The sequence below is a fragment of the Oratosquilla oratoria genome, chromosome 40 (genome assembly GCF_046742065.1).
Source record: "Oratosquilla oratoria isolate Oo_2021 chromosome 40, ASM4674206v1, whole genome shotgun sequence".
In the NCBI taxonomy this organism is placed as follows: Eukaryota; Metazoa; Arthropoda; class Malacostraca; order Stomatopoda; family Squillidae; genus Oratosquilla; species Oratosquilla oratoria.
The window spans coordinates 9,772,541-9,788,078 of NC_134816.1; the positions used below are offsets into that span (position 1 = coordinate 9,772,541).

General features: G+C 37.1%; 1 protein-coding gene across 6 annotated transcripts in view; it reads left to right on the plus strand.

Moving 5' to 3' along the window:
• The window catches only part of LOC143020634 (protogenin B-like), an 862,265-nt gene that overhangs the window by 692,734 nt on the left and 153,993 nt on the right, over positions 1-15,538 (plus strand). For all 6 annotated transcript variants that reach the window (XM_076177127.1, XM_076177126.1, XM_076177129.1 and 3 more), the window contains 2 exons: positions 6,726-6,856; positions 6,987-7,174. In XM_076177127.1, the coding sequence (XP_076033242.1) occupies positions 6,726-6,856; positions 6,987-7,174 (319 nt within the window). The remainder of the gene's footprint in view (positions 1-6,725; positions 6,857-6,986; positions 7,175-15,538) is intronic.

Here is a 15,538-nt window from a genome sequence, read left to right on the forward strand (position 1 = left end):
AACAACTCCCCAATTTAAACATCATTAACTTCAGCAACACCAGACAACCTCTCCAACACAATGAACAACCAACATCCCAGGTTCTGGTGTGGCGGCTTCTACATTATAGGACCACCCCTAACACTCAGCATGGAAGGAATTAGGGGCTAACCCATCACAAGCCCTTGGCACCCTTGCAGATGGCACAATTCCCTGGGAGCAGGTTTGGTTACCTGGTGCAAGTACCACAAATCCAACTAAAATTACGCCCTCATGTTTTATGAACACCAAGGGGTAACTCTCTGCCAATCATCCCTCTTCTTCTCCTATTAGCTGGAGATATAGAGAGCAACCCTAGAGCCATCACAGATTATATTTATCTGATATGCTCCAAACCTATCACCTCGAACTGTCAGACAAAGGGGTCAGTTCAATGCAATTTATGCAATAACTAGGCCCACCTCACTTGTTTAACACTCGCCAACATAGTACAGTACATAAAGACCTAGACCTGTTCTTCATCCCCAACTGTAACCTCATGTCCAATAAAAATAAAGTAGTTGCAAGCCAGGGCAAAAGAAGTGATCAGCAAGTCTTGGAAGTTAGCACAAGAAGAAAAGCTAAAAAATGATAGGATGAAAGAAGAAAACAATATTATTATTATTTTATATATATATATATATATATATATATATTATATATATATATATATATATATATATATATATATATATATATATATATATTTTTTTACTATTAGCAAAGTTGGAGAGAAATTACTACTAAAGTATAAACAATCCTGTTATTTTGTGTCCAGTGGAGACAAAACTCCATAAAAATCTTGTTATACAGTTGGGAAACAACAGGTACACCTGGAGAAGAGACAGAGAAGGTAAAAAGGGTGGAGGAGTAATGTTTGTGGTGGGAAGAAACAAATGCAAGTGAAGGCAAGGTTTGAAGCAATTCACCTAAAGATTAGTACTAAAGGGAACAATGAAAGAGACTTGGTTGCATATGTTCCCCTTAGCTTGGAATGAAAGTTAATATCAAGAAATGTTATTGGATGCAGCTTTTTTCCTAAAGAAAGATATTTAACAAAATAGCAACATAGTCCTTGTTGGAGGTTTTGATTGTGGTGAGGTCAACAGGAAGTGCCATATCAGATTCCCAGGGAAATACACTGTTGAGTACAGCAATGGGGAACAAAATTACACAGTGGGTAAAGGAAGTAAACTAGGTAAGAGGAGATAACATTCCCACAAGATTACATCTGTTACTAACCAAAGAACCAGACATCATCAGCTCCTTGAACTACCTTTGCCCAATAGGAAAAGTGACCATGTTACAATTGAATTTCAGCTGGAGGTTGAGGAAATGAAGCCAAGGAATGAATCACACAGGCAAAGAAGACTCAATTTTAGGAAAGGTTTTGAAAAAATTCTTTGAAGAAACAAATTGGGAGGAATTCTTGAATACCACAGGCATTAGGAGGAAATGGGAAATCTTTTTTGATATTTACAACATGGGGAGTGAACAAACATGTGCCAAAGACTAGACAAAGAAAGAAGCAGAAACAGGACTGGTATTTACCCAGTTGTATTTACCTAGTTGCATTTTACAGGACAAGAGCTGTGCTCGTAGTGACCCGTTTTCGTATCTCTCCGCATCCAGTTGATTCTTAAAATCGTGTATAGTTTTGGCATTCACTGTTTCTCTGTTCAGTTTGTTCCAGACATCAATCACTCTGTGTGGGAAGCTATTCTTTTTTCAGGTCTCTTCTATAAGTATCCTTCCGTAGTTTCTTTTCATGTCCTCTTGTTTCTCTTCTGTCCCACTTTAATAATTAATGTCTATCGAGGATTTCCATCCCTTTCATATTTCTGTAAATGGTCAATAGATCACCTCTTTCCCTTCTCTGTTCCAGTGTTGACAGATATAGTTTCTCCAATCTTTGTTCATATGTCAAATTTGCCAATGTAGGTGCCATTTTTGTTGCTGCACTTTGTATTCTTTCTAATTTTCTTATGTTCTTCTTTGTGCTAGGTGCCCACAATGTTGCAGCATATTCTAGTTTAGGTCTTATCAGTGTAACCACAATTTTTTTTTTTTAACCATCTCGTCTATGTAGTCAAAGGCCACTTTCATTGATCTTAGTAAGTTAAAAGTCTTTCCAAATAATTTGTTGATGTGTTTGTCAGATGTCAAGTTGCTTGAGATGATTACTCCCAGGTTCCTTTCTGAATTGACTTTTTTGACTTCTTTGTTTCCAATTTTGTATTGGCCTGATACTCTATTTTTGCTTTTTCCAAATTCTATTATGCTACATTTCTTAATGTTGAAGCTCATCTCACATTTTTGACTCCATTCCCATATTTTGTCTAGGTCTTCTTGTAGTGATCTGCAATCTTCTTCCATTTTTACTCTCTTGAGTAATGTGGCATCGTCAGCAAAGAAGTTCATGTAACATTTTACTCACTCATCCATACCATTTATATATATGGCAAACATTAAAGGAGCCAATACAGAGCCTTGTAGGACTCCACTTTTCACATCTTCCCAGTTCAAATTTTTGTCTCTAAGTACCACTCACATTTTTCTTCCAATTAAGAAGTCCATCCATTCTAGCAGCTTACACCTTTTTCAAATCCAAGAAGGTGCAATCTACCCAGCAGTCTCTTTCTTGTGTTATCTCAATTAATCTCGATTAAAAGCAAATTAGGTTTGTGTTACACGATCTTCCACTTCTAAAGCCAAGTTTGGGGTTTATAATTTTATTTTCCTCCAAGTGTTTGGTCCATTTATTTCTGATGACTTTTTCACATATTTTTGCTACTGTGCTTGTAAGGGATACCAATCTGAAATTTGTAGGGTCATCCCTATTTCCTCCTTTGTATATTGGTACTATATTAGGATCTTTCCAATCTTGCAGTACCTTTCCTTCTTTGAGTGAGGAGTCTATTATCTTGTATAGTCTGTCTGTCAGTTCATCTATACACTCTTTCAGTATCCAATTTGCAGTTCCGTCTGGTCCATGCAAAAAAAGCCAGGGATGTGACATAGGAAAAATGGTGGAAGAAAAAAAGCAATAAAAAAAAAAGAAGTTTATTAACAAACTAGGAATGACTATACCAGAATTTTCAGTGAGGAAGAAAGCAATATTGAAAAAGGTGTAGTAGGTAAATGCAAAATTGAACTAAGAATGTTTTACAGGTTTATAAATGGTAAATAGAGACATGGAAAAATCACCAAGTCAGTAGTGGGTGATGAGGTCTTTGAACAGACCTCAGCTCAAGCAGAAATAATGAAAATTTCTCATTGGTCTTCACAAAAGAGTGCAATTTTTTGGAGAAAAGTGAGGGGAGCAAAAAAACCAGGTTTAACAAATATAAAAATAGAAGTGAGTGAAAAGCTCAATCTCCTGGGCTTATTGGATGTGACAAAAGCTTCAAGACCTGACGGGATCTCAAACTGTAGGGAACGACTAGTGGACAAGATCCACAGTCTTATTACATGTTCATCGAATGAAGGCATTGTGCCACTTGATTGAAAAAAGCCAAATGTGGTGCCAATTTATAAAGATGGAAACAAGGAAACTCCACTAGATTATAGGCCAGTGTCACTAACCAGCACAATAGTGAAATTGTGTGAAAAGATTGTAGATCATATATCTTGAAGAGATGAACATTCTGACAGGCAGTCAGTTTGGCTTCAGATCTAGAAGGTCATGTGTGTCAAACCTTTTAAGCTTTTACTCGAGAGCGATTGATGTGCTGCAAGAGAGAGGGGGATGGGTGGACTGTAATTAACTTGACCTAGAGAAGGCATTTGATAAAGTACCTCACAGTTGACTTGTGTGGAAATTGGAGCACAGAAGACTTGGTGGTAAATTACTAGAATGGATGGTTTTTTTTTTTTTTTTTTTTTTAGGATACATGAGGACAATAGTAAACAGTAAAATATCAAGATTGAGATCAGTAATAAGCAAATTTCACAAGGTTCAGAGCTTGCACCTGTTTCTTGTATATTTCAGTGACATGATGGAAGGAACAACAAATAATGTCAACATGTTTACAGATGATGCAAAAATCATGAGAAGAGTTAAAATGAGTTTAAACGAAGATTTGGACACTATTTTTGCATGGAACCAAGAATGGGAAATTAAGTTCAACACCAAAAAATACAAAGTACTGGAAATAGCCAATAGCAGCAAAAGGCCATCCTTAACCCCTTCCATACGGTGCCGCACACGTAGGCGTCATGGACATAGATCTCGGTGGCAGCAGCCAATGCCAGCCGTACGACGTGTCGTAATAATACTCGCATCATAAAATATAGTCACCGCTTATATCGATCGTTCTCTCTTCACCCGTGAATTTTGATAACCATAGAAAATGCGATTACAAAAGAATTAGAAAGAATGTTATTATGGAGGGGCGACTACAATAACTATAATCAAGACGCCGATATGGCAGCCTCGCGAATACACTCGCTCCCCATGACGCCTACGTGTGCGGCACCGTATGGAAGGGGTTAATCTATTCCTTGGGAAGTGAACTTATTACAAAAACAAAAGAGAAGAAGGACTTGGAAGTGTTAATAAAAGACAACTTTTCACCTGACAGACATATCAGCAGGATTGTGGGAGAGACAATGGACTACTGAAGAAGCTTAAAGTGGCATTTCATTATATGGATGAAGAGATGAAAAAACTCATTGAAACCGTGGTACATCCAAGACTGGAATGTGCATCAGTAGTATGGTCCCCACATAGAGTGAAGGATATAAGCAAGATTGAGAGAATACAAAGGGCAGCAACCAAACTGGTCCCCAGCCTGGCAGATAAACCATATTAGGAAAGACCAAAATTACTGGGTGTACCAACTTTGAAAATGAAGAGAAAGAGGTGACATGATTACAGTGTTCAAGTCATTAAAGGGGATAGAATGCATTGATAGAAGAGGTCTCCCGATTAAAGATAGGAGAGCTTTAAGAGGTCATGGAAGTAAATTAAGAAAGACTACATGTCACACCCAGGGCATTGGGCAATATACAGGGATGACCTGTCATCCAGGAGGAGCCAAGAAAAGATTGAGGGAGGGTTGATGAAATGGGTAGGAGTGGATTTCTGCCTTTAACTTTGGCTACCTCCCTTGTAAAGAGGAAAAAGCCCTTGGTATTTATTTACTTAGTTGTATAATACGGGAAGGGAGCTATGCTCGTGGTGACCCGTCTTTGTATCTTTCAGCAGGTATCCAGTACTCTGTGTGGGAAGCTTTTTTTTTTTTTTTTTTTCTCCTCAGATGTCTTCTATAGTTATAGTGCTGTTGCAGTTGTTGCTGCTTTTACTCATCTTTTTGAGTTTCTTTTTGTGTCTTGTTTTTCCATTGTCCCATTTTAATAAATCATCCCTATCTAGGATTTCCATTCATGATTCTATAAATAGTATGCAGATCTCCTCTTTCTCTTCCTTGTTGGAGTTGGTAGCTCCAATTTGGACAATCTTTGTATGTTAATTTGGAGAAAGTTTGTGCTCTTTGTATTCTAATTTCTTCATATTCTTTTTAGTACTGGGTGTCCATAGTGTTGCTGCATAATCCAGTTTTGGTCATATTAGTGTAACTAATATTTTTTTAATCATTTCCTCATCCAAATAGTCAAATGCCACTTTCATTGACCTTAATAGGTTGAAGGTTTCTCCGACTATTTTATTGATGTTTGTCCGGTGTCATGTCTTTGCTGATTATTACTCCAAGGTCTCTTTCGGAGTTCACTTTTTTTAATTCTTCACCAATTTTATATTTTCTTGATACTCTATTTTTAGTTTTTCCAAACTCCATTGTACTACACTTCTTGATATTGAAGTTCACTTCCCATTTTTAATTCCATTTTCAGATTTTGTCCAGATCTAACTGTAATGATTCACAATCCTCCTCTATTCTTACTTTCTTTAGTATTTTTTGTATATGTTGAAAAGATGTGAAGAAATATAGTAGTCCATATATATGTATAAATATGTGGAATAGCTTAGAATGTGATATAGCCCAAGCTCAAAGAATGCACAAGTTCAAATCTAAATATGATAATTAGAAATCAGAGATATTAAGTTGGAACTGTGCATGAATTTGAGTCTAGGTATGTTAGAAAATTAGAGAATAGGAAACAGGACCCAACGAGCATTGCTCCTATTCTGTATCCTACTGTCAGGTAAATACAATTAGGTAATTACTTGGGAAGTTGACATCCAGCAACTGCTCACCTCCTTTTACTTTCAGCTGGTGACATAGAAATACTCACTCACAAACACAGCACAGACAGCTGTCCAAATTTTCTTCAGAGACAGCTTTGTGGGAGGAACTGAGGACTGTTACCTGCTACTGTGGGGCTGTGGGTTTTCAGTCAGTAGAACTTGAGGCAACAATTAGTATTATTGACACCAAAATTGTTATCTCTGGTGCTGCAGTCTTCATAAATCCTTCCAGCACTGTGTGAAGTAGCCCTCCATGAATTCATGTTGGTTGGAGAGGTGGATTATATTTCTTTGTGTAATTAGTCTTTCAGGTTGAATATGCTGGATAGTAATGACATTGGTCTGTGGGAAGCTGGGTTTATTTGTAGTGAGCATTCTAACTTATAGATTGAATATTGTTTCTTGAGGTACATTGTCTATTCAGGACCATATAATTATGTATTTATTTTTATTGTTATTTATTTATTTATTTATTTATTTATTTATTTTTATTTTGCAGTAAAACAGAAGAAGTCACCATAACAGGCTTGAAACCCTTCAGTGTGTACCAGTTTAGTGTACGGATCCATACTTCAGAAAACAAGTATGGTTCTTTCAGTCCCCCAATTGAAACTACAACATTGGAAGATGGTAAAATATTTGCACTTCATTTCATAATATAATTCCTAATGGCATATTACAAGAAAATATTGCAAATTTATTCTAAGACATAATTTTAATTTAAATATATTTTAATGACATTCTTGCTCTCTCAACCTAGTACCATCTGTGCCCCTTAATGTGGAACACCATCCTGTTGATGCCTCCACCATCAGTCTTAGTTGGGAGCCACCAGATACACCCAATGGAGAGGTGGACAGATATATGGTATACTACACCCGTAATGCATCCTTGCCTGTGTCTCAATGGCTCTCAAAAGAAGTAGATGGGGAAATTCAGTCTACCAAGGTTGGTTCAGTCTGTAGTGTTAATTGCTTTTTCGATCAATTGTCTTTTTCTGATAGCATATACATATAGAGAAAGCATGCATATTATCAGTATATAATTAGCTTTGGAAAGGAAACAGCTATAGCAGAAATCTCATAGAGATTTAATATTGATTTGTCTTGTAGTTGTCGCAAGAATGAACATTTTTCCCCCTGCTGTTTAAGATAATTGAAATGGAAGGGAGTGGATGAGGGTTATGTGTGAATGATATTTTGACGCAACCTGAAGGGATTTCTCCCCATCTTCTCTTTCTGCATGAGGGGACAGAAAGGGGGGGGGTCACTGATTAAATGAAGCAGCCTTGCTGTGGATGTGCTTGCTGCATTGCTTCTGACCCAGGGTAGTGGGTGAAATGCTCCAGGAGGAGCCAAGAAAAGAGGGAGAAAGGGATGGTATATGTATGTATGTTTTTATGTAAATATTTGTAGATTTATTTATTTATTTATTTATTTATTCATCTATTTACTTTTTAACCCCTAATCTATGACACTTAGAATATAGGTAAGTAGATAGAAAGGTGGATTTTTCTTATACATGTTATTTTACTGCTAATAAATCATGATTCAGATGAAAACTATTGTGTGGAAATGTGGCCATTCTATTGTGGATAGCCATATTTAGGAACTGAATTTCATTTGAAGTGCCACAGCTTAGGGGTTAAAAAGCAAATAAATAGGTAATTAGATAAATTAATAAATCTATAGAAATATTTGTTTATTTACTTATTTACTTTTTTAACCACAAAAATTAGGCACTTCAATTAATAAGTAAATAAATGAATACATAAATGAATTTATTTATTTATTAATTTATTTATTTATTAATTTAATTATTTATTTATTTATTTATTTATTAATTTACCATTTAACCCCTAAACTGTGGTACTTCAAATGAAATTTAGGTCACCAGTATAGCTGTCCACAATAGAATGTCCAGATATCAACACAACTATTTTCATCTGATTTATTAACAGTAAAATGGCATTCATAGAAAAAAATCTGCCGATCTACTTATCTATAACATTTTAACTAATTCTACATTTACTAGAGAACTTATGATTGAGTTGAAGAAGAGCATTTTCAGTGTTTTTAAGCTCAATTTCAACCCTCCTTTCACACTTTCAGTTCCACATGTCAGTTTACAATGTGGAATATATTTGTCACTTTTCACTGAACTACATTCATTTTGTGTTAGGCTAAGAGGATGGAAAATGTCTGGGTAGGAGTGATTGTATCTACAACACTGAATAAGGCAGAGACTTGGAATCTAAAGGTGGAAGAAATGAAGAGAGTAAGTGTTTGAAAAGTATGGTAGGTGTCACAAGGATGAATAGAGTGAAAAATGTAGAGGTGAGGTAGTTGGGGTGGAAGATTGAATGTATGAGTGTCTTTCAAACAAGAAAGAGTGCAAAAGATTGGAGTGAATAGAGACTGTGATTGGATGAAGGATTGACATTAAAAGAAAGGATGTTATTGTCTACTTAGTAAATTTTTGGGATTAGGTGAATATTTGTAAGTAGGTTGTATTTTTCAATCTCTGGTGACTTTAATTGGGAAATGGTCTCTGGGGAGGTCATGTATAGTTTCCTATATTTGTGCTTTGAGGGAGGGTGAGCAAATTGTTTTATATAGAGAAAGTGCTTATTGGTTATTTTGAGGAGTTTGTCTGGTGGGATGTTTACTGGAATTTAATATGTGCAAGTTTGGGAATTGTTCTTGTATTCTGTTTCCTCTTTGAGCTGTTGTTTATGTGCTTAGCCAAATTAAGTGGACTGCATATATGTCACCTGTCAGGATGTGGTTTGTGAGTGTAGTGATTGAAGTTGAGGGATGTAGCCCTGGGGTAGTGATGTATTAGTATGTGAATATTTGTGATATATGTGGTTTTCTTTTCCTATGCTTTGACTAATTTTTTCATGTATGTTGGCTGTCAGTATTTGTTCATTTATTTATTTATTTTTGTCGGAAGAGATTATGCTTTTTTGTATTAATGTTATGAGTCCACCTTTCTGTTATGAGTTTTTTTTTTTTTAATTGTTATGTATTCAGTGAATGTGAGTAGATACACAAGATAAAACCACCCTTCCCTTTTCCAACAAAGTTGTAGTAAAATTAAATAAAGAAGCTGAAAAACTCTTAGGCAGAAGACCCAGACAAAATATCAAATATCCATCTAAAACACTTAGAGCCAGTAGCAGTAAAGGCCTTTACAGATATCTTCAGCTACTCCAGGTAGCACAAGAATGCTCTAACAGTTTGGAAAAGAGTGCACATGATCTTATGACCAAACCATGTGAAAGTACAGGATATAAACCAATCTCCCTTTTATCTGCCATGTTCAAATTGATGGAAAGACCAATTTCAGAATAAATTAAAATGCAATTGCCCACACTCCCCAATCAACATGGAATAAAAGAGGGCCATTCCACCAGTACACAACACAGAAATATCACTCAGCAAGTCATCTGGGTTAAAATTATCACTTCCTCTCTCTGAGAGGATAGTGCCTCCTTACATATTGCAGCAGGAAATTGAATGCAGTATGGCATTATTGGACTGGAGGACAAAGGAAAAGGGGACTATTTACCGAATTGTAGTTTACAGGAAAGGAACAATGCTTGTTGGGCCTTGTCTCCTATTATCTAATTTTCTAAGATACCTAGATAGACTCAAATACATTTATGGTTCCAACTTAATCCACATATACATCTATATGGAAAAGTGTATTTCTTCATATCCTTTTGACATGTGGTCTTTTGTAATGTACACCCACTCCTCGTGTAACAACCTACTCGGTTAACAACAACTCGGAGTAACGACGGGCTTTATGACATTCGTTTAACGTAAATCTCCCGAAGTTATGACGTCGTGTACGATAATTAAGTTGGCTGAGGCAAATTTGTATGATGCTATAAATGAACTTGTATGGTGGATATTACCTGTGAGGTAAAGTGTTCTGAAGCTTAGGTCTACATTACCATCCTGCAAGCTGAAAAAACTACCTGGGGTACAGTATATACCGGTAGTGGTAAATTTTTAGTTTCGACCAAGGGCGCAATATAGCAATAGAAAATTAATTATTAATTTTGTAAATTATAATGTATCAACGTAATATGCAATTTTGTGAGCGGAAAAAAAAGGTGCTAAAACAAATTTCGTAAGTAACGAAGTCATGTCGAACGAATGGTACACCATGTTTGTTATGATAGATGCCAATGTCGAAGAAATGAAAGGATGATGAATTCGTCTAACCTAAACTAAACTAACCTGACCTGTGTTTGATAAATCATTACCTGCAAATTAAATGTCATCCAGCTCGTCCTCGTTGTTGTCGTCGTGAGAGACGTTGGCAGATGACAAGATGGTGTCCCAATCCTATGCTACCGACTTCGTTCATTAGCATATTTTCTTGTAGCATGGTATTTTTTACTTTCATTTCCGCCCACAAAATTGCATATTACGTTGATACATTTTAATTTACAAAGTTAATAATTAATTTTCTATTGCTATATTGCGCCCATGGTCGAAACTAAAAAAATACCCCGGTATTCAATATGGAATGTCAGCATATGCGGATTTGGTCATATACGGTAATTTTAGGAACCTAACCACCGTAAATAAACAGTAAATAAAGCTTTAATGTATTGTATAAAAGAGGGAAAATACACGAAAATAAAGCTACATGTATTGCTGGACATTGTACATACAGTACATGTACGTATATGTATACACTTTCGCTTAACGACCAATTCGGTTAACGACGGCGTGCTGGTCCCAATTGTCGTCGTTAAACGAGGAGTGGTTGTACTTCCATAACTTCTTAAAGCCCTCCCATCTTTAATTAGGAGATCTCTTCTATCAATGTACCCCTTTAGTGACCTGAACAATGTCATCATGTCACCTCTCTCTCTTTGATCTTTCAAAATTGGTATACCCAGTACCTTTAGTTTTACCTCATATGGTTAATCTGCAAGACTGGGGACCAGTTTGGTTGCTGCCCATTGTATCCTCTCAATCTTGCTTATATCCTTTACTCGGTTTGGAGACCATACTACTGACGCATATTCCAGTGTTGGACGTATCAGGGTTTCAATGAGTTTTTCATCATCTCTTTATCCATATAATGGAGTACCACTTTAATCTTCTGCAGTAGTCTCTCCCACAGTTCTGCCTTTTAGCATCACTCCCAAATCATTCTCCTTTTTCAGTTTTGTAATGTGTTCTGTTCCCAAGGAATAGTTTAAAGATTGCCTTTTGCTACTATTGTCCATTTCCAGTACTTTGTGTGTTTTGGTATTGAACTTCATTTCCCATTCTTGGCTCCATGCATAAATAGTATCTAGATCTTCTTGCAATATTCTACTGTCCTCTTCATTTTTCACTCTTCTCCTGATTTTTGCATCATCTGCAAACATGTTGGCACAGCTTGTAGTTCCTTCCATCATGTCATTAACATAGATAATAAACATTATTGGTGCAAGCACTGTACCTTGTACTCCACTCATTACTGCTCTCCAGCTTAACATCTTGTCCTTTATCACTGCCCAAATTTAGCTTTCCTTCAAAATGTCTTTAATCCATTCTAATAGTTTGCCTCTCCTCCAACATGCTCTAATTCCACATAAGTCAACTGTGAGGTACTTTATCAAATGCTTTCTCTAGGTCCAGGTACATGCAGCCCACCCACCCCTCTCCTTCTTGCAGCACATCAGTCACTCTCAAAGTAAAACCATAAAAGGTTCAACACACATGACCTTCCAGATCTGAAGCTAAACTGGCTGTCAGAATGTTCATTGACCATTTACAAAACTCACATAATTTCACTATTGTGCTGGTTAGTGATACTGGCCTATGATTTAATGGCGTTTTCTTGTTCCCACCTTTGTGAGTTGGCACCACATTTGCCCTTTTCCAATCAAGCAGCACAATGCCTTCTTTCAGTGAATGTGTAATAAGACTGTGGATCTTATCCACTAGTTGCTCCCCACATTCTTACGTATACAGTTTGAGATTCCGTCAGGTCCTGAGGCTTTTGTCACATCCAATGATTCCAGGAGTAGTGTTACAATGAGGGGCCCCAGGTGTTGGCTCACTTCTAGTAGTCAACTTTAGACTTAGTTATCTGGTCTGTATCCAGATAAAACTGTATGAAGTAAAAAGGTAGCAAAGACAGAAGCTTCCAGAAAGGAATATTAAACTTGAAGTAACTAACAACAGGTATATTAAGAGAAAACAATACAGGTGTAATAAAACACAGGTAATGGGAATCAAGCTCTATTAGACCAACATATGTAAATCTATAACATATGAATGCAAGAGAAATAAGGCAATCAGAAAATAAGAATGTAAGACAAATAAGAATTACCATAATAGACACAAAAGGGTGTGAAATGGACAGTTGGTAATTTCTAAGGGTCTTCTCATAAGACTAAGATAATCAAAGATATATGTTATCAGTGACTGGTAAATGGCAATTTCAAAGAGTCATCTCATGAGACTAAGACAAAAAAAGGTATGTATCTATGAGAAACTGAACAGGGGAATGGAAATAAAAATGGTAAGTGGAGACTATTTATAGTCACAGACCCTGATCTGACAACATGACAATCTTGCATGGTGGGATAAAGAAGAGGCTAAAAACTACCTCTTTTTAGCTGTGCACTTAGAGACAGGTGCCAGAAACTACCTTGTTCAAGTCAAGTGCACTTAGAGATAGGTGGTTATGCATCTCCTAACTGTGTCGTCTGATATATCCAGGTGGTAACAATACTTATCTAATTGTCCCATGTATAGGTCACAGTTAAATGCACAAATGTATTTACCGAGTTGTATCTTACGGGATGGGAGCTATGCTTGTTGTGACCTGTTTTTGTATCTCTCCATGTCCAGTTTTTTCTTGAAATCAGGTATAGTTCTGGCATTTACTGTTTCACTGTTCAATTTGTTCCAGACATCGATCACTCTGTGTGGGAAACTTCTTTTTCAGGTCTCTTCTGTAACTGTCCTTCTTTAGTTTCTTTTAGTGTCCTCTTGTTTCCCTCCTGTCCCATTTTAATAGGTCATCTCTATAGAGAACTTCCATCCCTTTCATAATTCTGAAAATGGTCAACAAATTGCCTCTTTCCTGTCTCTGCTCCAATGTTGACAACTGTAATTTCTCCAATCTTTGTTCATATGTCAAATTTGATAGTGTGGGTGCCATTTTTGTCGCTGCTCTTTGGATTCTTTCTAATTTTCTTGTGTTTTTCTTTGTGCTAGGTGCCCACATTGATATAGCATATTCTAATTTTGGTCTTATCAATGTGATAATTATTTTCTTAACCATCTCCTCATCCATGTAGTCAAAAGCCACTTTCATTGATCTTAATAGGTTGTAGGTCTCTCCAAATAACTTGTTTACATGTTTGTTAGGTGTCAAATCACTTGATATGATTCCTCCTAGGTCCCTCTCTGAGTTTACTTTTTTTACTATTTTGTTTCCAATCGTATGCTTTCCCGAAACTCTATTTTTGCCTCTTCCAAATTCTATTATGCTACATTTCTCGATGTTGAAGTTCATTTCATATTTCCGGCTCCATTCCCATACTTTATCCAGGTCATCTTGTAGCGATCTGCAATCTTCTTCTGTTTTCAACTCTCTTGAGTAATTTGGCATTGTCAGCAAAAAAGTTCATGTAACAATTTAGTCTGTCATCCATATCATTTATGTATATGGTAGACATTAAAGGAGCCAAAACAGAGCCTTGTGGGATGCCACTTTTTACATTTTCCCATTTCGAATTTTTGTCTTTAAGTACCACTCTCATTTTTCTCCCAGTTAAGAAATCCTTCACCCAATCCAACAGTTCGCCTTGAATTCCTCCTATTTTTTCAATTTTACTTATTAATTTTTTGTGTGGTACCTTATCAAATGCTTTCTGCAAGTCCAAGAAGGTGCAGTCTGCCCATCCATCTCTTTCTTGTATTATCTCAATTAGTCTCGAGTAAAAGCAGATTAGATTTGTGGTGCAAGATCTTCCACTTCCAAACCCAAATTGTTTGGGATTTATTATCTTGTTTACTTCCAAGTGTTTGGTCCATCTGCTCCTGATAATCCTTTTGCGTATTTTTGCTACTGTACGTGTGAGGGACTCTGGTCTAAAATTTGTAGGATCTTCTCTATTTCCTCCTCTATGTATTGGTACTATGTTTGCATCTTTCCAATCTTGTGGCACCTTTCCCTCTTTTAGTGAGAAGTCTATTATCTTGTGTAGTTTATCTGACAGTTCATCTATACACTCATTCAGTATCCAATTTGCAATTCCATCTGGTCCGTACGACTTTCTGACATCTAGACTTTTTATTTGGTCTCTTATTTCACTTTGTGTTATTTTTATTTCCTTCTTCACGGGTGAACTTTCTAGTTGTCCATCCTCCCAGGGTTGTGAGCTCTCAATTGTAAAAACAGAGAAAGATCCCCCCCTCCAATGAAAAAAATGACTGTGACACAGAAGGAAATAAACAATCAAATAATAAACCTTACATATATACATACAAATACCAAGGCTTTTCCCCCCTTACAAGGGGGGTAGCCAAAAAGAAAAAGGCATAAAATCATTCTCACCCATTCCATCCCTGAATACACTCCACACCCCTCCACCCTCCCTCTTATCTTAGCACCTCCTGAATGACGGGTCATCCCTGCACCTTGTCCACTGCCCTGGGTCAGAAGCAGTGTCGCAAGACACAGCACATCCACAGCAAGGCCGCTTCATTAAATCGGCGACCCCCCCTCTCTGTCCCCCCATGCATAAAATGAGAGGACGGGGAGAAATCCCTTTGGGCTGCGTCAAATTTTGCTCACACATACTACCTTACCCCCCATCCACCCGCCCATTCCACCTCATGCAATCACAACATCATCCATATACAACCATTCTCCATTCACCCCTGTCTTCTGTCCTCTCCCGTCCTTCCTCAACAGACATTCCCCTCCTCCCCAAAGCCCATTTCACCCCATCCATCCACCTCATCCTAGGACGTCCCCTCATCTTCACTTCCTCCACATCTGCCTTCCACACCTCTTTTACTAGTCTTTCTTCACTCATTCTTTCCATGTGTCCAAACCATCCTAATATTCTTTCATCAACCCTATCTCCCAGCTCCTTTTCCACCCCCTGTTCTCCTCCTCACCTCCTCATTTCTCACTCTATCTAGCCTAGTAACCCCCATCATACTTCTCAGACACCTCATCTCAAACACATTCAAACTCCTGGTTCAAGGAGGGAGTCATAAAGTGTGCAAGGATGGTGTGTGGAACAAGAAGGACAGGGGGAAATAGAAGAAA